General features: G+C 45.1%; 1 protein-coding gene across 1 annotated transcript in view; it reads left to right on the top strand.

Moving 5' to 3' along the window:
* SYN3 (synapsin III) overlaps positions 1-27958 on the top strand; it is a 198974-nt gene that overhangs the window by 144277 nt on the left and 26739 nt on the right. Inside the window, exon 8 of the mRNA XM_054207635.1 lies at positions 18389-18451. Coding sequence (XP_054063610.1) covers positions 18389-18451 — 63 coding nt within the window. The remainder of the gene's footprint in view (positions 1-18388; positions 18452-27958) is intronic.

The following is a 27958-nucleotide window of genomic DNA, read 5'->3' as shown; positions in this document are numbered from 1 at the left end:
CTGACAACCACAAATTCTGCTGCATTTTTGCCTGGTTATTGTACTGTTTGATGACATATGGTTCATATGTTTCATTTTTATGTGGAAGCCAGTATTCTTCAAATTCCTGTGATACAGTGTCCTGGTGAGCCTCAGATGTCAGGCTTAATTAAAAACTATTAGAAGCATCCAGTACTTCAGCACCAGCTATTGTAAAAAATAAAGCCACCTCTGTCTGTCGTAGAAGCATCCAGCTGAAGAGTCACTTAGCATCATTCCCCACGAACACCGAGGGCCACATACTAGCAGTAGAAGCCAGAAGGACACAGGGTGTCCACACACCCACACACAGTCACGGCAGAACCACTGCGCAGCACCTTGGAGCAAACCAGGCTCCTCCTTTTCCTTGGCCCCCAGTATCTGCTGATAGACAACAAAGCCCTGATTAAGCTTTCTCCAGTTACCCTCCGTACCCCCAGAGAGCACTGGCTCCCGCAAGGTGAGGCTTCCAGTGACTCCGCTCTTCCAGTCAGAGCATTTTCTTAGCATCTTTTACCTGTGAGCACCAGGGTGTTCCTCAAAATCAATTATTTCCTCCAAGGGCTAGGATTCACCTAGCCAAATGCAGATGTGTATCCTCTAGATGTGTATTATGCAGGTGTGTGTATTTGACCTGGTCACCAGCGCTGTCTTTGTCATCAGTGGGGAGAAATACAGACATTACTGGGGAGCAGCTATTCTCAGCCTGAGGTACATGTCTCAAATTGTTCGGACAAATCAGGCTCTGAAACATCCAATTCCTCTCCACTGATTGTAAAGTTTGTCCAGCCGGGCTGCTGTGGATGTGAAAATGAGATTCATAGGTGTCTAATGTTAGGTGAGAAGCATCTCATTGAAGGAGCGTCACAGAGGCCTGCTTTGTTCAGTCTCTCATTCCCAAACCTTCATCAGTGAGTAACACAAACCTGGGCACAGAAGTGGAATCTATCCTGGTGTGCCGTGTGCAGGGCACAGGCTTTCTGAAAGCCACTGCTCCCCTCCTTCTGAATGGCACCCGCTCCTCAAAATGAGATACTGACACAGAAGCCTATAGGCACAAAGAAATTGTTAAAATGGGACATCAGCCTTCATTTTATAAGGTTCTCAAGCTTCGATCATGGAAGAAAAGCAGAGTGGAACACGATCAGTTTCTCGAGAGTAGCCCCTGGAAGGATGCAGCTACCAGGTTCTAGTTTGCCAAGTTTCTGCCTCAAAGAGCAATCTTAGGCATAACTCTGGGTACATCAAATATTACTGGCATTTTCCTGACATTCCTCACATACAAAAAAGTGCATAAAATCTCGCCAGTGAAAATCAAAGCAGGGTTTGTGTCGTACTGGTAGCAATGTCACAGGAAGAGCGCGTTGTGCCTTTTCAGCTCTGTAGACAAAAGCCGGGGGTCTGCCAAATTTTCTAGTTTTGCTTTAACTGTGGGAAAAGAGTTGCAGGAGAGACCCCAAGGTAATAAAAGCTGATCTACATACAAAGCATGCACCGGGAAGGCTTACAGTTGTTCAGCACATGCTCTAGGCTGACCGGGAGATACATAAACCTTCTGCACAGCACCGAGCTCCAGCTGATATATGTTCGTCAGCAGGGGTAATTGCCTCAGGCTCAGTACTGTGTTTTCAGGGGGGGGTGGCGATGTTACTGTGATCTGGGAGGGGTGCAGTGTGCAGGCATGTGGCTGGGCTTGCATCATGCATTGCAAGAGTAGTTACCACAAGAGCTGTTGCTTTTTGACCTTCCCTGTGAATCTGTGCTGACCAGGGCTACGTGGCCCTCGGCTGGTATGCAGCCCCTGCAGAATAATCTCTTGTTTGCTTGTGAACGCCGTCCCCATTGATCAGTATCCAGCTGGCTTATATTGATTTAGCTTAATTCAATGCAAGTGTTTTGCATGTAGAAAAGGCTCCGTGAATGTTCCCATGAGGTCTAAATCAGTCCCTCCCTCTCTCTCTTGCTCTTTAAATCCTATTGTCACTCATGTGTAGCTTTCCTACTCTCAGTACATGCCTATTCCTGGGGGGAACAATTGCCAGGAGCTTAATTTTAGAGAGGAATGCTCACCCTGCTGTCTGGGAATGAAGCCTGGCGTAGCCAACTTCAAAGACTAGACAGATTTGTTGTAGAGCTTAAAAGACATCTTCCCCTTGACTGGGATTTGCTATTGTATCTCTTACGCTCTCATCTTCCCTTTCAGCGCATGGGAGGGCTCAGGTGCTTTCCAGGCTCCTTCCATCTTTGGACCCTTTCAAATGCACATATTAGGTGCTAGCAAATTCTCAGCTCTGCCTCTTGCCCGCTGAACATCGCTGAGCTGACGGAGGATGCGGCGGATTTGACAGGATCCGTGCTTAAAGGATCCGTGATTTGACTCTTCTGTTTACACAGAGCCCTGGCACTCAGACAGCACAGACCTACAAGAAGGGTTATTTTTAATTCTGATAAACTAGCACAGAAAGAGAGAGTTCTTTGCCTTCTTCCTTCACTTCACATCACAATTTTAGTCCTAATGAAGGACTTCACACCAAATATAATAGAGGGATGAATTATTTTTCCTGTGTGCCTGTTGTTTTTCTGACAGACATATGTGTTTGTTTATTTTTAGATTATAAAATGCAATTATCGTGTTCTCTGAAGTACGCATGTAAAATTAAAAACATGTTGAGTCAACTTGCTGCTTAATTTATGATAATTAAACTATTCAATGGGAAGGATGTTCCTGGTTATGTTGCTCCAGTGGGATCTGGATTTTATTCTTGGCTCTGCCACAGATTGCCTGTTTGATTCATGGCAAGTCACTTAATCTCCCAGTGTTTCATTTCTTCATTCCCAAAATGAAGATAATTCTCCTTCATCTTGTCTGTTTTGACTGTAAACGCTTGAGGCAGGGGCTATTTTGCACAAGTGTTCAGCATACTATACTCCAAGTTTAATTTATAATTGTATATATTGACAATAGGTCATCTTGTCTCCAAGAAAACAACACCTCTGCAAGTCCTTCCCAATGCATGGACTTGCAAACAAATATACTTTCCTCCACACCCAAATAGGCAATAAGTCAGAGTTCTGCCAGATCGTGCTCAAAATGGAGTTTTCATCAGTGGAAATATGCTGATCTCGGGTTTCCAAACCCTGGGCTTTTATTCTGGAAGTCAAGAACTCATCTTCAAGAACAGCTTAGTTCTTTCATTGCATCCTTAAACTTCACCTAAGCTAAGGGGTTTGTGAAAACTCACCAGGAGTTTTACTACAGATCAGGTCCAGGCCTGTGAGTTAGGTAAGACAGAAACTCTGGCTTGAACACACTTGGCCGACACGCCTGGGAAAACTCAGTGTCGTGTGAATGGCTGAAGGACCTGCTTCACTGTGACGGTTTCTCACATTTCTGGCAAATAATCAGTCTCAGAACAGGCTCCACCGGGCTAGCAGGATCTACCCCTGATTAACCTGGTAACTACTTAGGAGCCATGATGATTTTCTGTCACGACTTGATGGATGCTCATTTGTGCTGACCATCTTCCCACTACACCCGCACGCGTTTGCTTTCCTGTTTATTCACCAGTTGTGTTTTGCCTGGGTGTTTGTTTATGGTTTTGTACAATGCCTCGTACACTCAAGACCTCAGCTGTAAGCTGGCAGCACTGGAGTAGCAGTTACCAGAGGAGGTGCCCTCTGTTTTCAGTCAGTGCTGGGTTTAGATGAATCATTTTCTCAAACCAATCAGCTCTATTGAACCCTAGATCTAAGCCCTTATTTCTCCGAAACTGGGAGCTCATTATAAAAGGCCATGATATCTGTGGGGCTTCCTCCCTTCCTGCTGCCTGTGTCTGCCCCAGAGCAGTGTAAAGGCCACATAAGCCCGACAGTTTTTCTACCTGCACAAAGTCCCAATGTAGGCACACTTCTACCAGCTTAAAACTCCTTTCTTCTCTTGACGTGCAGTTGTACCATCCTTTGCAAATGTAAATGAGACACATTAAACACGAGTGTCACTATGTGAGCTCAGGGTGCCAATCCTCTGACTGCTTGGCCAACTGGGATTGGGCTGTCATGACACAGAAGAGGAAGAGTCCCAGCTTTGCGCTGATGCCAACACACATGCCAGTTTTGGGGCCCATACTCCTAAATGGACTTCCACTAAATGACACCCTTCCCATAGCCAACCTGGCAGCAAGGCCCATCCCCCAGGCGCGACTTAAAGGTACCCGTTCCCCACTGGCTTGTCTGATCACGCTCACAGAGAGGAATTGGCAAGGATAGCAGTAGCACGAAGCTTTCTTAATGCCATCTGGAGTCAGCGTAAACCCCACTCATTATAAAAATTTCGTGCACAGTTTATATCTGCCCTGCTCATTGCTGGATGGATACATTTGCCCAACAGCATTGTAAGCTGCATGATGCAACTCACCCTGCTGATGAACGACATGGTCATGCAGTAGGCTTCTCTTGCTGGCTATCCCTTGAGAGAAAACTTCTGGCCACCAGCTGACACTCCCAAGACAGATCAGACTAATGAGCCTGAAGCAGAGGTCACTGAAGTTCAGAGCTGGTTCAGTTTGCACCTGGGTATTTAATTCTTCACGTCTCTGGTCCCCATCAATAAGCTGTAAGCAAAGGAGAGCAGTCAGGAAACAGGAGCAGTAGGAACCAAGGATCAGGGTGTCCATGGGCATCTGCCTCCCATAACATTCACACTGAATTAAAACAAATAGCCTCTGATTCACCCCATTTAGCCAGCTCACTTGCAATTCACATCTATCCCATACAGCCATTTCCGTTTTCATTTCTTCCTCACGATTTACTGAAAAATTCTCCCTCACTCTTTCCGTAAACTCAGCAGCCTGTCTTCTCTTGAAGTTACACGTCAGATGTTAGCTTAGCCAGTGATTAATACAGCTTTTGGAAAGGTCAGCTTTGAATCTCACTGCCAAGTTCACCCACCTTTCTGGGCAACTCCTTATACCTCTTCTCTGCCCTTCATAACTTATTTGCAGTTGAAAATAATTAAAACTGATATGCTACTTCATATCTTGAAAGTTTATTAATCATAACCTTGCTCTTGGGTGTTGGGAAATGTTTTGAGACTGTGCTTGGAGAAGAAGGACCTGTTTAATCCACCTCTCACGCTGATTGCTTGCAGCTCTGAAAATCTGATCTCTAGCTGCCTGTCTAGTCCTGTGTACCACCCAACCACCTCTTGAAACAGCCCGGTGGACCTGAGGAAGTGAATTCAGTATAATTATTGTGATCTGTTGGTGCGGACACGGGAGGATCACATCAAATTTTACAAACTAAAGGGTCCTCATTCTCCCTCACTCCCAAGCCAGGGCAGCCTTTGTAAGCTTGGACAAGTAGTCTCCCCACATTAAAGATTAAAGCTGAGTTTGTCGCATACTGCACAGTTTAGCTTGTGCCGGTTCTCTCTGGGCTTCTATGTGTGCAGTGTCACCAAGGAAGCAGCTCTGCTCTGCATCAACAAATGCAAAGTAACCTTTTTGATAGGTAATATTTTAGGGAATTTGATCTCGGAGCCTCTCACATGGAGACATAGAGTTAGGATCAAGCGGATTTTGCCTGTGAGTGTTTTTGTTTTCTTGTTCCTTTTGAAGTAAAAGAGGAAATATGGGAACCATTTCTAAATTACCCATGCACCAGAGTGACGGAAGAAACCCAGAAACAGATAAAGACCAACAGCTGGAACATATTGTGGTACAAGGAAGCAATTAGCTTATGGCATAAAAGAATGAAATCACATATAGAAATGATTTGTGTCCCCTAGCATCACCTTGGCAACGCTGAAACTTTGGGGCAAGTGAGGCCCATGGTCATAGGCCAGCGGTGGTGTGGTACGGAGACGTGCACCCTAGAGGGAAGAGTCCCAGCCTTTCCTGAACAGTCTCGACCGAGACCTCGCAGAAGTGTGGGAAGAGGCGAGAGGGAACAAGGCGTCAGCTGCTTCCCCTGTCTCCGAGTTTTCCCAGCACTGCTCCAAGTTCCCGGAAGAGCTTGCTTCTCCCTGCCGCAGGGACACCTCAAGGCAGCTTTCGTCCACATCCCCCTGGGACCTTGTGTCATAAGCTGAGTGACAGACCACAGCCCCTCGGCTGCCCTCCTACTCTCAGTCGACCTCAATTTCAGGCACGAAAGGCCATCTTCACAGGATTGCTTAAAAGTTGCATCATCAAGCAATAAATGAGTGAAAATGCCTCAGGGTGGGAGAGGAATTTGAGATAACCATTCTTTACCGGACATTGCAAAAGAAACCATAGCCTCGTCAAAATGAATGGTCTAACTCTCATTGCCTTCAGCGTAGCCAGGGCTTCAGTCTTTACGTGTGAGATGCCATGCTGCCATAGTGATGAGCTCAGGATAGCATTAGCCACATGAAGTCAGACAGCTGGATTGATGGATGTAATCAAATTTCCTGCCTCGGTTACAGTTTTACCGTCCAAAGCCTCAATTTAATCAGCAGTCGTACTCATAGTGGGATTTGTTTGAGGAGGGACCCCATTTACCACTCCCAGTTTCTGAGAGCTGGTTAATCCTTTCATGGGCCAGGGTTCACACATCATGCCTCATAAACTCCCTACGTGAGGGTTTAGGAGGAAAGGACAGGATTTGTCATAAGTGGTCCGTGAGCATGTCTTCCTGGCAGGCACAGAGATACCCAACCAAATGGCTTCACCCCATTAACTTCTCACAGGTGGAGACCAAGGTCCAAAAATACACAGTGACTAGATCCACGTATGCTAACCCCACCTCTGCCACCCTAGAAAGGTCTGGGAACAGAAATACCCGAGGTATCTCTGCATAAGCCATCTAGATAAGGCTTTTTTGCCACATTCATCCAGCTCTACATTTCCCAGCTCCGAACCAGTGAGCCTGCATCATGATGTGCTTCATGAGCCTATCAGCCCAGAGGATCTCCGTGCAGTGTCACACTGTGTGGAGCGGATGCGCCAGCTCCGGTCCCACTGAGGTTATGGAAAAATCCACTGTGTACAAAGGGTCACAGCAGCGTTCGTGATTTTGGGAAGCCCTCTCACCAAGGACTATCGCTAGCCCTGTGTGGTGCAGGATCAGTTTAAAATAACTTCACTTAGAGCGCTCCATGGAAATCCCCTGCCAGTCACCCTCCTCACGTGCTTTTTGTTCTGAGAATCAACAGGCCTCAAAGAGCGGTCTCAGAAGAGGCCACATCTGTACAGAGTTTGCTTTCATCCCCACAAGGGTTCCCAAACAATGCCAGTGCCAGCCGGAGGTTTGCTGAATGGTATGAGAACCAAAGGCTTTCTTTGCTTTCTGTTCATCCATTAAAACCTTGTGAGTCAAAATTAAGAGGACAGGAGTGGGAGCTTTTGGAGGCTGTGGTTTCTCACAAATGCCTAAAGCTAAGCACTAATGAGAAAGTTAAAAAAAAAAAAAAAGTCTGCAACCCATCACCACAGCAATGCCACAATTAGAGACAAATCTAGTGTGCGCTGCTTTACATTTATGATGCAGACAAACTAATTTAGCTAATTAGGGCTGTCTGCAAAATGCATATGAAATAGTACTCTGTCCTCAAGGTCCAGTATCAGAGTCTCGCTACTGAAGTCCAAAAGTGCACAGCACACAGCCTGGACACTTGCTACTCTCTGCGCATGGGATTAGCTGAGCCACCTTTGCACGGGAAGTTTCGAACATTTTCTTCATTGTCCCACCCACAACTGATGGGTGAAAAAAAGTCAGTTGAGAAGCCTGCAAGGATAGGCGTATACAAAACTCTCTTTGATTTCAGAGTTTAAGAAACAAAACCAAGAAAAAGTGAAAAGTCCAGTTGGCTTCTCCCACTTGAGACGAAGTTTAATCTTACAGGTTTTGAGTAGTCCTAAACAGATTGAGGTATGATTTAGCTTCTTTGAGAGAGCAAACATTTTTTCTTTGTCCATGCAAAGATTTTTTGTGGTTGTTGTTTAAAAGGAGCTCCCACTCCCCTGAAGTTTGGTCCATGTATATTGATAGCAACTCTTTGCGCAGCACAGAAGCTCAGCAGAGAAGCTCATCTGCTGCATTTCTGAGCTGACGGCGCTACCTCCATGAGAAATAAAGCCAGGACCACCCTAAAAGACTTCATCAACCAGTTTTGGAAAATAATTTAATGGCATGAAGTTTGATGGGAAGAAAATAGGTAGAACTGTAGTAAGGGAACAAGTTTCCGGTCTTTCTAGACTAGCTTCAGACTTCACCTGTGAGTGAGCACAATGCTCGTGTGGCGATGGAAGGACAGTGCGTTCGGTGACAACAGGTAGTGTAGGTGAGCGGTGCCTCTGCTCCTCTTGCCTCATGCCCTGTGCGTGGCGCTGCCTCCAGCCAGAGTGCCAGGCATGAACTCCCCCAGTGAGCCCAATGCCCTTCCTTCGGGCACATGCCCATTTACTTCCAAGCTGGCTTCTGCCCATATTCCAAAATCCTACCTGGATCGCATGACAGCCTCAGTAATGTGCCTGGGAAAGAAACAAATACCTTCCTGTACTGGGCGTGGACCAGCTCACTCACATTTGTCTCATTTATCCCAGAGAAGTGGAGATATTGCCTCACAGATTAAATCAGCTCGGGTCTCCACCTCTTTTTCCAGTAAACGGCGAACCCTTTCTCTCTAGACAAAACAGAAGGAGTGGGCTCACGGAGACCACAGCATCCTTTGCCGCTCCAGGCTTGCCCAAGCTAAAGAAGAGAGTCTATGTGTTACTCCGAAAGGAATTTCTCTGCTTCCTGCTGCTTGCCATTCCTGGCCGCTGCAGCCTGCGGTACATCAATGTGTGTGCTCAGCCGGGGAAAAATGCCTCTGACCGAGGTGGTGGTGGCGAGATGAAAAAGGCTGCTCCACACAGTGGTTTCTTCTGTCTTCCTCTGAATGCGTTCACTTCAAGTAGCTCCTTTCTCGTTACAGCTGGGAAGGATGTAAACAGAAGCCAGGCCCAGCTGAAAATAACTCTGCCTATGTCCTGTGCGGAGCCTGCTCCACTCATCTACCGTTTTTTGACTCCTAATGGCAAAGTCAGTTGTCCCTCAGCCCTGAGGTCACAGCCAAAGTTTGCATATAGACTAGTCACACAGGACACACACCGAATACGTTTTTTCCACTTCATTGAAAGCTCTGCTTTAGCAAACAGGTGGTGCAGGATTGTATCTTATCTCATGGAATTAACCACAAGGGGGAGACAAATACCCTTGTGGTGCCATTGTTGGCTCATGCCCTTAAAGCCCAGGTAGGAAAAGGTTTTCTGGGCTCTTGAGAGGTTTCAAGATTTCAGATATTTTTCCCCTAACCCAAAGTCAAAATCTCAAAAAGCCTCATGAATGAAACATGAAGAAATAAAATGCATGTCAGAAAAACTTCTCTTTTACACTTTTGGAAGCTTTTAATTTCCCTTTTGGATTTAAAAAAAAAAAAAAGAAAAGAAAAAGTTAATTAGTACTCATTCACAGAATCACTGGAACATGAGACTTTCAGCTTTGAAAATATGAAGTTTGCAGTTTGGAATCTTATTTTCTTCCCCAAGCAATGGCTGAATTTAGAGAGATGGTGAAATAGAGCCCTTCCTACGGTTTTTGGCTCCTACGAAAAACATGTAATTTGCAAGTTCCTAAGAAAGCTCAAGAGACACAAAACTAGTTCAATCATAGGATACAATGGCTGCCTTTCATGTCCTCGGTGTCTCTGACATGAGGCAAAAATTAGTCTGGATAAACATACGAGATTTTTATCTAGAGAAAGTAACTTGAGACTGTGAAGCACAAGAACAAGGATATAGGAAGAACAAGGCTCATACGTGGCCCCCACCTGCTGTAGGTGCCTACGAAAGATGCCACAACAACTTCAGGGTTCAGAAGAGCTGCTGCCACTCTTCAGCTCCATGTGCAGCCCATGGAGGAGGTATGTCCATGGCATAGGGCTTTCAAAACACTCCCCACGTTTATGTCCCTGAGAGCTGGAGTGACCACAAAAAGTAGGGGATGTGTATCTCACTGCCAGGCCACATTAGTGAAGTATTTGAATTCCTGCATGAGCCTAAGGGCTTAAAATGCTTAAACTAAGATCTGGCTGTAAAATAGGACAAACCAGGCCCATAGCATAAACATTTCTCATGTGAGGTAATACCTGACTTTCCAGGTCAGTGGACAAAAGAAACGTGGTGTAAATATCTGTAGCTTTAGGTGAAAAATGCACCCACTATGAATTTGGCCTGAAAAAATGTAGTCAGTGGAAATTATCATATGGGAATGGTATGACATATGGCCGCATGTGATAGACCATTTGTCTGTACAACCGAAACAAAACACTGATGTGACAGCATACAAAGATAGGGCATAATGCGAGATAAAAACTACTCTCCTGCTCAACCTTGTGAAACAGACTGGGGCTACATTAACAGTAGCAAACCATACCGTGCCAGGTCCATTCTCTGGCAACTCTAGCATGGTCCAGCCCCAGCCATGCTGTTGAACTCTCTTAGCCTCTGAAGTGTCCTATGGGGTATGGCTGCAGACTTATGCTGGTTTCCGTGTTGTGCTTGGGAATTATTTGGGGGAATGCTATTTGGCTTGAGCCAGAATGTGCCAGAGATCAGTCTAACAATTTAACAGTACGGGCAACTCAGGACCATTGTCCTTGCTATGTCATTGCTTTAGTTAGTAGTATAGATGTAGCTTGAGATGCCAGTGGCAGAGTGACACTTTCCATGCTCCTTCTTTATGTGCAAAGACCCTTACGCTCTCAAGCATTAATCAAGATTACTAGCTGTACTTTTTTAAAAGTATAAAAGTAAAACAGGGATTTTTTTTTTTTTTTAATTCCAACTGTGACTGCCTGGTTCTCTGTGCTGTGATTTCTATAGCTCTGAGTGCTGAAGAATAGCAAGATGGAAGGAGGTGGTGATCCATTGCCCAGCAGCTTTCAGGAGCCCAGAGGCTATTTCAGATGTTCCAGTGGACCATAGTATCCCGTTCCCTGTACCAGGCAGCATCCATGGCTCATTGCTTGTGGCCCTCTTCCTGCCAGCATCTAACATGGCAGTGTCAGCCAAGGCCTCACAGGGTCATTGGCAGAGTTACAACAGCATGAAACTTACAATAAAACATCAGAGCCATTTCTGTGTCAGGCAGAGTATTTCTCACTGAATGTACTAATAAGCCCCGGGCCCACTTCTCATTTCATGCTGGCATAAATGCATCACTCTCAAATGTGCTACAGAAGGTTGTGAAATCACAACCAAGCCCTTGGAGTCGTGTGTGATTCTCTCAGGCTTTGCCCTGTCAGGGCACGTGGCTTCACTTTGTGTAAGAGCTGGGGTGACCACCGTATTCACTTTACCCTTTGGAGACAGAAAAGCACCTGCGGCCAATGGCCTGGTGAGGTTAGAGACCAGCACTAACAGGGGAATGATTGGCTTCAGTGAGACCTAATTACTCCTGCGGTGCCCATGGCTGAAGGTTGTTTTCCACTGTGAAATTCAGGGAAGTTTTGTTCTCTCCAAAGAAACCCCATGCTGCTCATTTGGAAATCAGTGATAATTCATAGTTTGCCCAAAAGTATAGTAAAGAGAGTAAAGAGAGAGCTTTGTTGGCCAGTGTCTTGTGAACCTTAGAAAAATGGCTTTGAAGATGCCAGCAGAACTTCATAGAGCATTTTTTCCCCCTCCGTCTCCTTCCTTTATCTTCTACCACAGCTTCGGTACTACAGTTTATCCAAAGGTAACCCATCAAAAGAAAATTCCTAGGGAGTTCACCACCCTGTCAATAACTGGTGTTCACCATCTCTCCCTCTGCAATGTGTTTACATGGGGAACAGAATTTTCTTATTAGAGGAAAACACAGCAAAAGGTACCCAATTCAGGTCAGCGGGGAGAGGAAACTCAAGGGTTTCTTCTTCTTTTCCACTGCATCCTGCAAAAAATATTTAAATAGTTTTTCAACATCAGGAGTTAGAGGAATGTGTCCATTCTCCCAGCATGCAAAGACAAGAGGCTTCCCTAAAAGCAACACGGCAAAATACCGGCTAAGCAAACACCACGCATTAAGAAATTTAACTTTTCTATGTACTCATAACAATCTTTAAAAAGTTGTCTGTATTTTAAGATGTGGTAATGGGGATTTATTGACCAGGACTGCTAGATATGTGTGTGAATACAAGCACGCACACGTGCATACACACACACACTATATTATTTTTTTGTTGAGCGTCTGCTTGTCTGGATATGTTCATATGATTCTCACATTGAAGCTCCAAGGGAATGAGAATAATATCAAATGTTCACACTCTTATCTTCCAAATGCTGAGGGGGACCACTGGGAACCAAAAGCATCCTGTCTCAAATAAAGGAGAAGTTAAGAAACATTAGAGGTGGAATTAATGATAAAAAGTTCCGTTTCACGCTTAACCCTTTCCACTTGCCTTCGTGAAAAGTTCTAACCGCAGCAAGTGTGAGGAGCCCTGAAACATTGGTTTGTGGTTTGTTTACTCGAGGATGTGGGGACTAAGTCATGTTGTTGTGGGGCTTAATTTTTCTTGTGTGTGTGTGTGTTGCACTTTATAAAAGCAGTGATAGAATCAAAGGATAATTTTTTTACCACCCTGAAGGATCTTCATGCCCTAAGGCATTGCTGACTTCAGTTAGTAGCACAAATTAGTTTATGCTGTATCTCCAACTAGTTACTTACGATATTCATTCCTATCTGAAGCTGGAGGTGTCCGCTCCAGTGCTAAATGAAATGAAAAGTCCATCCATCTGAAGCATCTTAAAACCAACCCTTTGCTTTGCACTCATTCCTGGTCCTCCCATTGTTCTCACAGACATCCAGGCCTGCAGCAGTGAGGTCCCCTTCAAATTATTGAATTTTTTTCCTCCCCAAAACCTTGTAATCAGCAGCCTTATTCTTAACCCTTCCTTATGCCACCTCCAAAACTTCCTTGCTTGCTAAAACTTTGGTCTCTGCCCTGACAGTGCTTTGCATCAAGTGTGTTAGTTTATGCCCATTTGATTTTATAAGTCTCCGTTACAGACTACTAAAACTACCATGGATTAAATCATACGCCTCACCCACATCACTGATTTCATCACCCCAGCTCAGTAAAGCTCTGTAAAACTTAAACCCATCCTAAAATGATATGCTGTCTCCTCTTTTGCTAGAAGGAGCGCTGTTGTATTGCAGGTGCCATCCCATCTGTCAGTCACCATACTGCTCCAGCTCCTACCTTGGGCAATGCTGTCTTCATCCAGCTGTTATTGAACTCCTCCTGTCACTTTTCTCTTCATAACCCCCATCTCCTCCTTTCTTCGGAGACCCTTGAGGGTACCCACTCCTCCTAACAATTTGCTTCAGCTGGCTTGGAAGCATAGGCCCTCTTGCCCCAGCTAATAATTTTTTCTTTGTTGTGCTATAGTTATAATACAGTAATGAATACACACGTGTGTGTTTTAAAGGAATCCATATCACATGTCTTTAATACAGCACAGATGTTAATGCTGGCAACTCTTATTGTTCAACATGTTCTCCCATCGTTGCTTGTGACACTATTTCTGATCTGGTAAACAGCAGAGAGGAAGGACTTGTCTGTCATTGTCCTTGGCCACCACAAATCTCCATGGGGCCACAGTATTAATCCACTGAGTGAGCCTTTCTGCATGCGGTTGGTGATTACATTGACTCGTAAGCAAGTAAGTGAACAATAAGGAGCACTACTGCTTCTCCTCCGTGTTTCACTATACAGCCCTGACTTTGCCATGCCTGGCAAGGATGGCATGCAACCAGCGCTGATCTTCAGCTCAGATTTTCAGTAAGATAGTTGCATAAACACAATGACATCGTGTCATGACATCATTCCTTTCCTGTAGGTTTGAATCAGCTTGCTCGCTTTTACAGGAAATCATATATATTCACTGCTCCTCCAACTTAATTACACCAGGGAAGTGCCACACACATTACTTTCAACATTTAGCTCTCAAGTGCATGAACAACATTCCCATAACCCATTAGGTACCCACCCAGAACAAACCTTGTCATCATACAAGTAAAGGCAGCTAAATAAACAGAAAGGTCAGGTTTAGAGTAGAAAAGCTTGAAAAATTCACAGTATTACTTTTGGGAGAAGGGGGAAGCAAAAATTACAGTACGTCGTGCTTTGGGGGCTTCTGGCCTGATTGAAAACACTAGACGCTATGGTAATACAATACTGGTGCGAAGAGACCAAAGTTTTAATGTCTTCATATCCCGTCTCCCCAGACCCTTCCTAATATTATCCATGATGTCATCGCACCCTGGACTATTCATTTTAGCATCGACTGGAAAGGCTTTGCAGAAGAAAGAATAATACTGGAAATTGGAAGTGCATCATGTGAGATGGATAATATGAACTAATGCACAAAACTAAACACGGCAGAAGGAAATCAAAAGAGACATTCTGCATTGTTTATGGACTACAGGCAGTACGCAAAGTCACAGACCTAAGATCAGCATCTTTCCTGAGGGCCTCAGTGAAACAAGGGAGTGGAAAGTATTTATGGGATAGATCAGGTTTCATCTAAGATTCCTCCCTTCAGATCAATTTATATCCAACTCTGTTCTACTACTCCATCAGCAGTAAACACAGAAAATATTCATATATTTACAAGAAGTATTGAAAACCTCATTATTTGCTGGACAGGAGGGGCAGAGGGTAAAGGGGAAAGTGTCATAGTTTACAGCCGTGTGTTTTCAAATAGAGGCTAATGTATGCATACCGGCACTCACTTTTACACATCAGCGCCAAAATACTGATTAACTGCAAAGTGATCTTTACAGTGACACTACACACAGAGGAGGGCCCTTAAAATGAGGGGCTAAAATTATATACTTTGGGCCACCAGTGTTGTAAATTGGAAATAACTTCATGAGTCTCCCTTCTCTCCTACTAAAGGTGGCTTTGCGGACTTCCTAATTCAGGATCCAAACTCCTGCTATACTCTAAACAAGCATCTTCATACACTAAGTGCTAGACACGTATGCAAACCTTGCTACCTCATGGCTTTTGTGTGACAACATCTGGGCATACATTTATAGGATTTTATTTCAAAGGGTTGAATTCTGCATATAAACTAACACCCTGCATCTGATCGCTGAGCTGGCGGCGGTGCTACAGTCCCATCCCAAAACCCGCAGACATCATCTATACCAGCCCTGTCAACAGTTCGTGCACATTTTAAAAGCATCAAAGTGTTTGTCTCCATTTTTCCAAGAAAAAGGAGCCCTTACAACACATAAACAAACACATAGAAGACACAGACATATTTCTTTGCATGATTTCAGTAAAAACATGCTTTTCTCATTAAACTCTGGTGCTGTCCTTTGATTGTAAGCGTGTTCTTTCCCAGGAAATCTATGACGAAGTATGTGTAAATACTCATCTCAAGGGTCTGCCCTTGTGGTGGCTGTGGTCACTCCCAGAGCTTCTCACCACATATGTGTGTGAATTGCCTCATAGTGGCGTGTATAGTACATTCTCCCTTCTTTCGGCTTCCCTATCCATCTGGGCACTTGCCAAGTATGCTGGCTGGCCACCTTATTAGCAACAGAAATGGGACTCGAGTCCCCATAAGGGGGTGGAAGGCGGCAATATCTCCCTTGACTGTGCTGGACTTCAGCCAGCTTCCACCACTTCAGCAAGGGCTTCCTATCTCCATTATTGGGTGGTTGTGGACTTTGGTTGCTTCAGTCCTGTGGACTATTGAGAGCTTTTGATTCCACTGAACTTCAGCACAGTTACAGCAGTCCGCTGTCACTAGATAAACCCATTATAAAATGCAGCTAAGTGTACATGCTGCTCTCTCTCATTGGTTCCTTCATAAGGCAGGTTCACGTAGGTGCAAATTTGGTGGAGTTTCAGTGGCAGAAGCAGACTGCTGGCAAACTGCACATTCAGAGTCTGGATCTGTGTTTTGCCCCCATGCCCAGGCACTATGGCCAGCCCAAGCGGCTTGTGACTCCAGGGTGCTCTGGCACCAGCTGGTCACCCCTACGTGGGATGAGGCCAAGCCTTACCGAGAAAGCTGAGCTCATGTTTCCAAGAAGCAAAGAGAAAGGGAGAGGTTTGAGCAGAGCGCTGTCATTGCCAGTGGTGTCTTCCAGGCCAGCAGTAAACTTGGGCTGTTTATTGGATCCCAAACTTTCTTTGCATGTACACAGGAAAACAGATGCTTCCCACTCCCAGGCCCCATGCTCGAGCCAGGCTCCCTCAGCACAACCCACAGGTAGGATACACAAACAGGGCAGCAGAGGCACGGCTTCCTGCCTCTGGCCGCTTTGAGCTGGTGATATAACGTTATCTGTCCCGCACACTTCTTTGGCCTCCTTGCCAGGGTATCAGGCCGGCTGGCAGCATGCAGCTTGCTCTTCCCGTGCGGTGGGAGCAGCTGCCGTCTCTGCTCACAAACAGGGAACAGAGGCCGGGGCTTGCAGGCGCTTTCGCTCAGATGGTGTGCATGGGGCATGGATGACAGTGCTGGGAAGAGAGCCAGGTCTCCCAGAGCCTGGGCAGGTGGGTGCCCTAACTACTAGGTTACCTTTCATCTTCCAGCATTTAGGGCCTGGCAGGGTCCATCCGTAGCCCTGTCTTCAGTAAGCCTCAGGTGCAGTCCTCCATTTGATTCATTTATGCCAGCAGCAAATTAAGTTTCAGGCTCTTACAATGAATTAGAGAGGTGAAGAGGAAATAGAGCACAAACTCATGTGCCCGGCCATATGCTTTACAGTGGGGCTTCAGGATGGCCACCTATCACAGCCTCTTGCCTCTTCTTCTGAAACGGTGGGTGCTGGTCCCTGCCTGTGCCAGGACTGATTTATCGCATCTGTGTGCCCTTCTGTGGCCCGAAGAGGACCCCTCAGCTTTCTGTCTGAAGAAGGTCCTCACAAGAGACACAAGTTGTTTGAGAACACGGTGCACTCACTGTTCCCCTCTCCTGTGACACTTCTTTACATAAGCAGCCGAATAGCAAAACATATCAGCGTTCATTACTAATTTTGTTATTTATAGCAAGCTGTCGCAGATGGAGACTGCAGCACCATTCTATCTTTAGGGCGTAGCGCCTGCCTGTCCATACAGACAATTGGTAATTAGCACAAGAACAATTTGTTTATCTATTCTCAAACTTAAATAAATAGGAGAGCCATTCATCTGTCAAAATTCAACTCCTTCCCATTGCCAGATCTCCAGGTTAACTGCTTCATGAATAGAGCTCATCGCTTCAGGCATTTAGGTAAAGACAAAAGGGTCTTTTAAAAGAATTCCCATTAAAGAAAATGAAATATGCAATAAAAAATAACAGGTTATATACTAAAGGGGTAGCATTTAGACCACAAGAAGCAGGCACACGGGACAAGATGACGACCACAGGGATGTCAAGCAGAGGTGTAGAAATGGAACAACCGGTAGCAGGGGAGGTGTGGTGTATATATCCTCGTTACTCCTGGGGCATGCACTTCCTACCAGTCCAGCCACCCAGCTCTCAGCCAATCACTCCACGTGAATCCTTGCATGAGCATGAAACTGGGGAATAGAAGGCAGAGAGGATAGTTGCAGTTCTCCAAGTAAAATCCCATGTGTTCACTAAGATGCACCTGGCATGGCCTGGATGGCAGGACCCTGCCCAATGTAAACACCATGCAAGCCAGGGAGAAGACATGATATAATTTTTTTCTATTTTTATTGCTGATTCCAGCCCTTCTTTGTTTTCTTTTATTCTCTATACCCGCCCCTGAGGTTAGAGAAGAGAGGAAGAGGCTTTATGAATAGATGGACTTTGTGAGTTGGACAAGCTTTGGCCCCTGTTCCCTCTCTCCTTGCCCCCGTCACTGCTGACGGGAGGGGAATGGGAGCTGCTGAAGAACTGCTCGTGCTCACTTTAAATGCCAAAGCAGTCTACATGGAGAAAAACAAACAACCCTTGTCTTTCTCACAATTCAGATGTTTTCAGCATCTGAAAGTGTTCACTTACTCAAGCCTGCAGGTGCAGCTTTTTTTACATGTGTATGAGCATACACACATCCATACGTACAGGGTGGGAAAAGCAACAGGAAAAAATAAGAAGGTTTTACAGGTTACTGCTATCAGGCAGCAAAAGTGTGTCAGATCAGAGGAATTCTGCCTGGCCTCCATTTCTGATCATATGGGTCCCAGTGAAGAGCTATTTGCTTATTGTACCACCACCTGGACAATCTTTAATTGACTTTTTTATCCTTCTATCAGCATCCAGGAAGGGGATAAAAGCTACTAAATAAAAGTAAACTATTTCAAATACAATGGCTGGAAATAAAAAACTAATGAGGAGCTCCTTCTTATGTCTTTCAGCACACAACTCCGAATTTCCCTGTAGTGGTCAAGCTAGGACACGCTCATGCTGGAATGGGGAAGGTAAGTAAAAGAAAAAATACGTACAGCTCAGGAAACAGATATATTTGTGGCACAGAATTCCTGTGATTGTGCATGGCGTGTGGACAGCCAGAGAAGGGGTTAAACCTCCCCACAGCCTATCTGGGTTGCACTGGCTGTTCCTGTGGGAGAAAAGGCCTTTTTCCACTGTCACGCACTCGGAGACAGGCAGCGGTATTGGGTTGGAGGCTGTCTGGGATGCAGGAAGGGGGGTTGTGAAGAGTGGGGGAAAAGCTGGCTGTGCTGAAGTCATTAGGCTCGTCTTTTATATATTTTCTCCTCTCCTGAAAGTGGTAATGTTGTTTATTCAAGCACCTGTAATGTGCAGCTACACCCCGTAGCTCTCACAATGAGGACCAGTGGCACTGGTCTTTTTGAGTGCATTATGATGACCTTATTCAATAAAACGGGAGCCCTTCAGTTATTTTTTTCCTCCTTGCAAGGAAGAACAAGACCTTACAAAGCAGAGTGGCTGGTTGCCTGCCAAGGAATCCTGAAAAACAGTTCACTCCCCAGAAGGACCTGTTTGTTTTTCCCAGGCTCTCTGGGGTCTTTGTTCCCCAAGTGAATTAGCAGCCCCTGTTTCTTGGGGTGACCGGGCTCCCCTTTCAGTGAGGCATTGCCAGCACGTTCCTGCTGCACTTTAGCCTCCCCTTTCTTGCATATACCTTTTAAAAATCACCCCCTATCTGCCTAAAACTTGATTTGTTCAGAAGTAGGAAATTCTGATGTATCATCTCTGCATCCAAATGGGTGGAACATGAACTTTGTAACTGATAGCCCTGTCACAGTACTTCCCTAGAGCAGACAGACCTTCTCCCAGCCTCACACTTTCCCTGAAAATTATATATAGGTACGTCAGACTTAAACTTGGTACAGCTTATTTGCTTGCGCTCTGGAAACAGAAGCCCTTTCTGGCTTCCTGGATTGCACATGGAAGCTCTCATAATCGTTCTTGCTTTGGTTGCAACGTTCCCCTGTCTGGATGGTAGCTGCTGGAGAGGAAGTGGGTTCAAATCCTTGGGCCAGTGGTGGAGCTGGCTTTCAGCATCAAAGAACAAACATTTAAATAAGCAGGAAATGTTTGTTAAAATATTGGTGCTGCGTATGTTAAACAGGCAGAGGTGTCATTGAATTAGACTACATGCAGACAAGCCTAGAGTTGCTTGTAGAGCGAGCCACTGAATATATCCCTAGGAAGGATTTCATTAGCAAAATGCAACCAGGACAAACCAGGAGGAAGAAACTCTTCCCTGAGGAAAGGTTTCAAGTTCCTTAAAACCCTGAAATCCTGAATCTCTCTGACTGCTCTGCAATTTCACCTGTAATGCAGAGAGGGCTTCTTGTGTCTCTCCTGTGCACAAAGGACCCTCTGTGGCTACAGAAATGAGGGCAGAATCAGAGAAAAGTACCCCAGTCTTTACAGTGTTTCCAGACAAAACTCTCAGCAGAATATTTAGCTATTTTCTTCTGCACCAGACACCTTCCACCTCTCGCTTTCCCTCCCATTTTATTCTTTGACGATGTTGATTTTTGCTGTCACAAGTTATAGGGAAAGAGAGCTTCTATTCAAACTCCAGGCACAATTGTACACAGTGGTACAAGGCGGGTACGTAGGAAGTCGTTCCCGATGAAGATAGGCCGACAGCCAGCGTCTTAGAAGAAAGAATTTGTCCGAGGCCAAGTTTACTTCAGTCCATTATGAAATTAGGGAGTACTAGCAAAGTCTGGATGTGGATTTGGGCGCAGAGTTTCAACACTGCTCTTTTCTGTAGATGGGGAAGGTACAGGAAGGAAGGGTTGTTGACCTTATGGTTTTAGTTTGGGCCCTTCTCCAGCCACAAGCAGCCTGAAGGAAAGTTGAGACTGATTAAATTAGTCTTCTTGAAGTCCCTCTGTATTTCAGTTCATAGAGCAAAAAGAGAAAAGAGAAAGTGAAAATAAAATAAAGAACAAGTCAGTTGGTTTAAAGGCAAGTAACAGGAATTTGTTTCATGTTGTTTTTAAGACAATATGGTTCAAGCCCAAGTGGAACTGACAGAAACCACAGAAAATGTCAGGAGAAATACAGATAAGCAGAACTAGGGGTATATTAGAAAAGTAACACCTCTAAGTAAAAAAAATCAAACCTCCAATTAAGTAATTCAGAAGAGGAAAGTTTCCAGGAGATATAATGGTGGTTTTAACCATCATAATGTGAAAGCAATAACCAGTGATGATACGGAGATTACAGAGAACTAAAGAATTTCTTTGCATCAGCCTTCAGAAGTAGAGATGATAGCAGGAAATAGCAGGTCTTTAGCTGTAAAATATACACAACATGAAAAGAGAGAGGTTTGCTTTTGGTTTAGATTAGCGTAAGTAAATAAATGTTAATAAAGTACCTGCATCAGGTCATGTTTTGTATAAAAGCAGTGACTGAAGAAACAAAGGATAAAATAACCAACCTATTAGCCAAAGTACACATGTAAGTATTAAAAATAGTACTTACTGCAACAAACGATGCCAAGATAGCGAGCCATGTATTTGTACCTGTAATGGGTGCTTCAAAGGATGTGAGCATTCAGATTACAATCTCATTACCAGCAGAAATTGTCAAGGAAGTACTTACATTTTTCTTGTTATTAATGATAAAATCACATGTAATGGGAGGCACCAAGACTTAAAAGAATGAGCAAAGATGGGAAGTCCAGACACTGTTATTCTTTATTTGTACTGAGGCAGTGGCCAGGAGCCAGAAAAACTCTGGACACAGAAAAGGCCTCTTCCCCAAAGAGTTCCACTATTGACTTGCAGGGAGACTTGTGTCATTTCACAGTTCTTCTTCAGTCTCTCTATGTTACAGACCAGAGGGTTTATAATGATTACCTGATACTTATTGCTAATTCATGTTCGTAAGGCTCTTGGCACTGTAGAAGTGCAGAGTGTTTATTATGTTGCAATAATGGCTAGAAAGAGTCATAATTATAATAGTCAGACTTTCATTTTCACATACCCTTTGTTTTCACAACATTTTCACAAAATTCACTCACCACATTTTTCAATCAGAGGGTTGAACAGGGAATCCTTAAAGCTAAAATGAAGAATAACCATGTTAGGACTTGTAAGACACAGGCTCTGTTGACTATCTTTAGCTTGGAAGAGGAACAGCATTCAAGGTCAGAACCAAAAGGGGTGGCAGTATACCACTAGCGATAGAAATGCTTTTGCCAAGTGATGCGTACATGTAAGGTGTAGGTGGGGATGAAGAAAGAAATATTTGCAATAAAAGGCATTTTGAAATTTCCATTGAGAAATCCAGAAACAACAGCCTCTCTGTTGACTTGAACAGAGATACCAGGAATAGCCTTTGCCCAGAGAGACAAAGGGGCCCCAGACAGTCTTCTCATCTAAAAACAGGACATATGCCCCTCAGCCCCTCCCATGACCATCATTATCCTCCTTCCAAAATCTGAAATCACTTCATATTGCGCTGGCACTGGAGGATCATAACAAGTGCTCTGTGTGCTGTTGGTCCAATACAGATAGAATATTTGTAGAAATACTGCTTAGACAATGGTTTACAATGGAGTCAGCAGAGAATGACCTTTCTCATGTTGTATTTAAGTTGCCCAGGCTTATGGGGTCAAGAATACTCAAGGACTCTTCCAGGGAAGCCATGGATGGACACTGAAATAAGATGTCCTTCCCTGTGCAGAGCTGAACTGTTGTTCGCCCAGCAGTTCCTAAAGGTCAAGGCATTTTCAAGCATAGTGCAGTTTGAGCCTAACTATCCCAGAAGTGATTGGGGGTCTCTGTTGCACAGGGTGAGCACTACAGTGAGAAAGGAATAACACTTCTTCCTGACTCCAGATCTCATAATGCCAGAGCCCGTGGAAAGAATAAAGCTCTGAGTGTTAATATCTGCCATTTGTGCGCTAACATGACCCTAAAGTGCCCTAGGAACAGAGCCCAGTGCTGCAAATTCACTCAAAGAGCCTCTTCACCTCTTCCTGATCAGATCATGAGAAGGAAACAACTGCCAGATCTGCAAAGAGCAGAAAAACAGTATCTGTTCATGTGGCTTTATATATATTTATATTAATTTAATAAATGTATATGTATTTTGCTACACTTACTTTATTTTTAGACCTCTCTTATTAGGCCAGTTTAAGAGTCGCCTCCTGTCCCCTCCTGCCCCATAATTATGAAAACACCTCCCTAGTACAAATCCTGGCTCAGATGAATTTATTACATTGTAGAAGAAAAACTTGTTGTTCATAATAATGTGGTCAGAGTTATTTTCTCTCTTACTGGATGGGAAAGACTTCTCTACTTTTTTTTTCCCCCCTGGTATAAATATAGCACAAACTAAACAGAGACACTCTGTAATGTAAAAATACTGCAAGCTTTTTATCAGGAAGGACAGCTCGTCACCTTGTCTCTCTTGGGACTGGAAATAGAATGTTCCAAAAGTGAGAGCTTTGAAAATCCACTGTGCTAAAGAGGAAAGGAAGGGGAAAGGGCTGCCTTGGTTTGTCAAGGAACAAATATTTTCTTTTACAGAGGACAAATAATGACTTGACATGTAACATTCACAACAGAGCAGCCCAATTGCTGCGTTCCCATTGACTCATGAACGAGGAGGTACCACCCGTCTTGAAAATAGCAAAAGCATTCCCATTTCTTACACACCAGTCTGGAACTTTTTGCTGGGCACAGAAAACAGTGAGTGACCCAGGCTACCAGGGACCAAAGCTGCCAAGACCTGGGGCTGAGAGAAGATCTTCATTAGGAAGTTAGTATGGATTATAAGGTTTAACGCACTAAAGGCAGTGTAACATCTGGAGAACATCAGTGTGAGGATAATAAGGAAATGCAGACTCTGTTTTGTCTTTATTATTTGAGGTGAGTCAAAGTTAGGCCTAAACTGAATGTGTGTCAGTTGGATCAGGTATTTTCTGAGACAGGGAGTATAATTTGGGGTAGGGGAAAGGAGAGACTCAGGAAACACTCTCTACAGAGCCATTCCTGAAGATCTGCTGTCTCAAAATGGAAAAGTCACTACAGAAAGGCTAAGCGCAGGTCAAGATGAATGAAAAATCACAAGCTCTGTGTGGCCAGGCCAGTTCCTCTGGAGAAAGAGACTCAGACATTTTCTCAAGCCTACCAAGACTCAGTTAAACACCACATTGCCAAGCCTGGCCCTGGCTCAGCCTTGGACACCTACTTCCCAGCTCAACCTGCCTCTAACCCCAGTTTGGACACAGAAACTGCTTCTGCAAGCCATCTCCAAAGTGGTGTGGGTTCAACCTGTTAGGCAGATTTAACTCTGGATGACACTCAGAGAGGCAAGGCCAGGGCAGCCCTAGCAGGCTACTATAATTATGCCACTTTGGCTGACTGACTATTTTTTCATGTAGCCACATAACTAATGAAAGCAAAAGGGGACTGTGAAGCAATACCTTGCAGTGCCTAGGCTAAAGATGAGAGAGGAGCGCTGTAGCCCTGGGAGCCTGGTGTCCAGGAACATCTGGGATATACAAGAGGCAGTAAATTCGGGAACTATGAGATGGAGGAAGCAGAAATTTCTCCCCAGGTCCCTCACTGCAGGAACCTGTGCTCACACAGATCTCGGGGGTGTCTCAGACTGCCCAGGAAATATCTGTGGTAGGTTTCTAACAATGCCGGGACCCACTCTCCAAGGGAAGGCCTCAAAAGAAGGTCCACAGCAGGGATGGGACAGAAGTGTTTGTTCCTGACCTGTCCCTCAGACCGCTCTCCAGCCAAGGGCAGCAAGATCAGTGCCTCTTGAGCAGACTGAGGATGAGAACAGGCACCAGCCACAGGTCACATAGTATGAGCCTCTGAGATGCCACCACTGGGCAAAGGGACAGTCACATCTGCGTGAACATGTCCCCAGGAGTCCAGACAGAGTCCTCTCTCCACTGCAATAACAGGGAGCGTGCTAGGGCACGGCCGGTGCCTGAGTTACAGAAGAGAGCCAGAAGGGAAGCAGGGACTCTCCCGGGGAGCTTTCTTACTCAGAAAAGGCATTTATCAACACACTGGCCCAAACTCTTCACAACAGGTCACTAAAATGCTACAGCAAACAGCAGCTGATGGCTCCAGAATGAGCCTATTGCTGCTCAAACAGCCAGCACAGCTAAGCAAACAGGCCGCCAGGGCAGGGGCTGTGTTTGCACTGACTGTTTGCACTTCTCTATGCAGCTAATGGGATATTGCGTTTATCCTAAGAAGGGGGCAAAAGAGAGAGAGAGAGAAATGGCTTCCTGTTGATCTCTTTCCAACTTCTTTTCTCAGTTTCATGCATTGGCCAACCTGCCATTTTAGAAGACAGATGTATCCCTTATTAGGTAAATTGGTAACTGGTTGCTCTAGAATTATTTTTAATAGTCCCTTCTTAAATAATGCCCTCTGGCGTCACACTACATCCACCCTGGCTTTGGTTATCTCTAGGGGTTTTTTCTCCTGTTAGGAGAATGGATATTTTATTGACATGTAAAAGGGTTACAAGGCAGGAGGAAATGAATTATACAAAATTTAAAAGTAGAAAGCTAATAAAATGGTGGACTTGATAGATAAGGGAGGAAAATAAATCTAATTTGACTGTAACTCGAGTGCTTCCTGTTTATGAAGTCATAACCGTATGCTGGACTAAACCAGCGTTAACCCAGGACACGGCTGTTATTTTGTCAAATTTGGCCGGCTCTAACAATTAACAAATGGTGGCTCAGATTTCAGCATTGGTGTGGTGATTATTTTGATGCCTGGTGGGAAAAAGGGCCGTGATCTCATAAAAGGGGACCTCTGTGAGGTGCATTCTCTGAAAAGTCCATGGAAAGGGCTCTGGCACGAGCCAAGGAAGATGGCAGAGCTGTTTCCAGAGGACTGTGCAGTGGTGTAGCACTGCGGGAGTCATCGTCTTTGTTTTTCATGTCTGTCTTCACATCCTCGGTGAGTGTCCCCACTCTTTAGCTATTTACCCAGCCAAAAATCCTCAGGCTCAATGGAGAAAACACCTCCTGCTTTCCTTCTCTCTACATAGGGAGGGGGTGATGGAAAGGAGGAAGAAACGGACCCTTCCTTTCCATAGCATACTGAAGTTTTGAGGAAAAATCCCGTTTAACGAGATGAGCATACAGCTCCTTTCTAGCAATAACAATACAGTCCAATTCCAGTCTGGAGAGGGATGCAGCACCCCTTCCTCTGCCTCTGGGACAAATGATCCTGGGCTGGGAATGTAAATGTTTCAGCCGGGGCCCAAAGACATCTGTTGCACAAGCGCAGCACTTAAAGATCCCACAAATGTCCTTGTTCCAAGTAGGTCATTATATAATGGCTTTTGTCTTTTCCCATTGCCAAAAGGGTCCGGGTGAATATGTCGTAACACCGTGTGTTGCCTGCCCATGTGGTCCCTCCCGCGAGCATCTCATCTGGGTGGGACTCCCTTGCTTGATGTCATTCAGCCAGCGCAGCCCTTCTCTGTGCAACAAAAATACCTGGCCCTGACACAGCCTGCATTGTTCCCCCTGGTATTTCGTGAGAATGTGATGCCCCGGCTGGGGGTTCCCTCCATGTGAGGTGCTCCCGTCTCCCGCTCCCCCACTGCCTCTGGGGCTTTCCTACCACCTCACCCTTCCCTGCCGTGCCAGGAGCAGCCAGCACCGCACGCAGCCCTGCTCGGGCATAGAGGGGAACAACGCAGCCCAGAGCAACGCTGCTCCTCCTGCGTGACGTGCAATGGTTGTTTTTACATTTCCCCATTGTGATTGTTATTTCCTTTTTTTCTTTTCTACACTCCCACCCCACAGACTATTGTCGTCTTCCTCTGCTCCTTTTCTCAGTGGTCCCTGAATAGCAAGAGCACAGCCCTCACCACAGCAAAAGGGAGGAGGACTAGAGGTATTTGTCATTCAGCAAAAGCAGAAGCAAAGACCAGATCTTTTTTCCTCTTATTCAGGCATCTAGAAATGGTCACAGGTCAAACTAGTTGCACTTTTCACCTTCCCCACAACCTGTCCAGTTCTCAAAAGCTTTTCTGCATCAGGATGTGGCTGCATCTTTGACTTATGTTACAGCTGGTGCTTACGCAAAACCATCTAAACAGAGTAAAACAGGTTAGCAACAAGCTTGTCCTCTGTTCTCTAGTGAAGATGGCTCCTGCCCTCTCACGGTTGAAGGCAGAGATGTAAAACCACTTGTTTGTTCTTTGCAAAGAAGCATCAAATACCATTGCATGCATTTCCTTCAGCCGGCTCCACATAGTCTGGCATCACCCTCCTTTAACACGCGCACTGACGCAACTGGGAAACTCTTCTAGGGCAGAGACCAACCGGTTGTCACGAGAGAGCAGACGCTTAGCAAAGCAGGGTTGCAATTCCCAACTGTGGTCTCAAAGTGTTACCAAACTACAAAGTGTAGGTAATATATAAAGAAAGTCACTTGCTTACCCTTTTCACACAGTGTTGGTCTTTTTTCTACCAATTAACCCACCCTTCCTGCATCCGTCCGGCCTTAAGGAATACGACTTGCATGGGGTTTCTCTGGTGCACCAAACAAGTTTTTGCCAATAGACTGAAGGACGGGGTTGATTGTATGAATGAGGTGAAGTTGTCCACTGTGTTCTCATTACCTGCTTGTTCAGTTTTCCTCTCCCAAATCAAAAAAATTTTGTAGATATTTGGTCATATCATTAGAGCTTCTACTGGTTTGGTCCTTCTTTCTTCAATTTTTTTTTTTTTTTATGAGATACAGAGCCTTTCTCATAACTGAATACAAATCATTAAAAAGCCAGCTTCTCAGAAAAACTCCAGCTCATAGGCCACTGCCCTCTCATTTCCAAGTGCGACTCAAGTCTAACACCCAACCAGCTGTGCCACACATGTGCCCATGGCATCGCACTCGCACAAATCTCCCCCAGCATCACAGGCTCCCCCAGAGACACGCTTTTCCTTCACAACTTGCTTCCAGCTGGGAGACCTGCACCACTCCTCCAAGAGAGTCTGGAGGGGTGTAATGTGAAATGCCAGGGAACTGAAGCTTAGAGGTGGCAGACAACCAGCTCTCTTGTTGATTTCCTGGCATTGGTTTCTATTTCCTGACCACCCAAAATACTCTGTTTTCATCCATCCCAACATGGGAAATAGTTTCAATGTTCGAATGAAGTAATGCCCCTTAAGAGATCAAATGTTTTTCTGAAGCATCATAAATGCAATGAGCATTAGCAAGAGCCATCTGGGCAAAGGTCCCCTGCCACCCTGGTGCCAGGTTTACGAGGGCTTGTGCATGAGGAAGGAGAATGGGGTTGATTCGTTCTGGGTTGGGTTGGTCTGGGGAGCTCCTCTGTCTAAATCACACAATCCCTGCTCTGTCCTCAGCTCCATCTGTGTGGGTTTTAACTGACGTTGTGCTATTCAGGCACGGGCATGACTTCTACTCACAGAGTATTCCTGTTCTTTTTGCTCTTGTCACTTTTTCACTGCATTT

This window comes from Rissa tridactyla, chromosome 1 (assembly GCF_028500815.1).
Source record: "Rissa tridactyla isolate bRisTri1 chromosome 1, bRisTri1.patW.cur.20221130, whole genome shotgun sequence".
Classification (NCBI taxonomy): domain Eukaryota; kingdom Metazoa; phylum Chordata; class Aves; order Charadriiformes; family Laridae; genus Rissa; species Rissa tridactyla.
The sequence above is the reverse complement of the archived record's forward strand: the minus strand, read 5'-3'. Positions and strand labels throughout refer to the sequence as shown.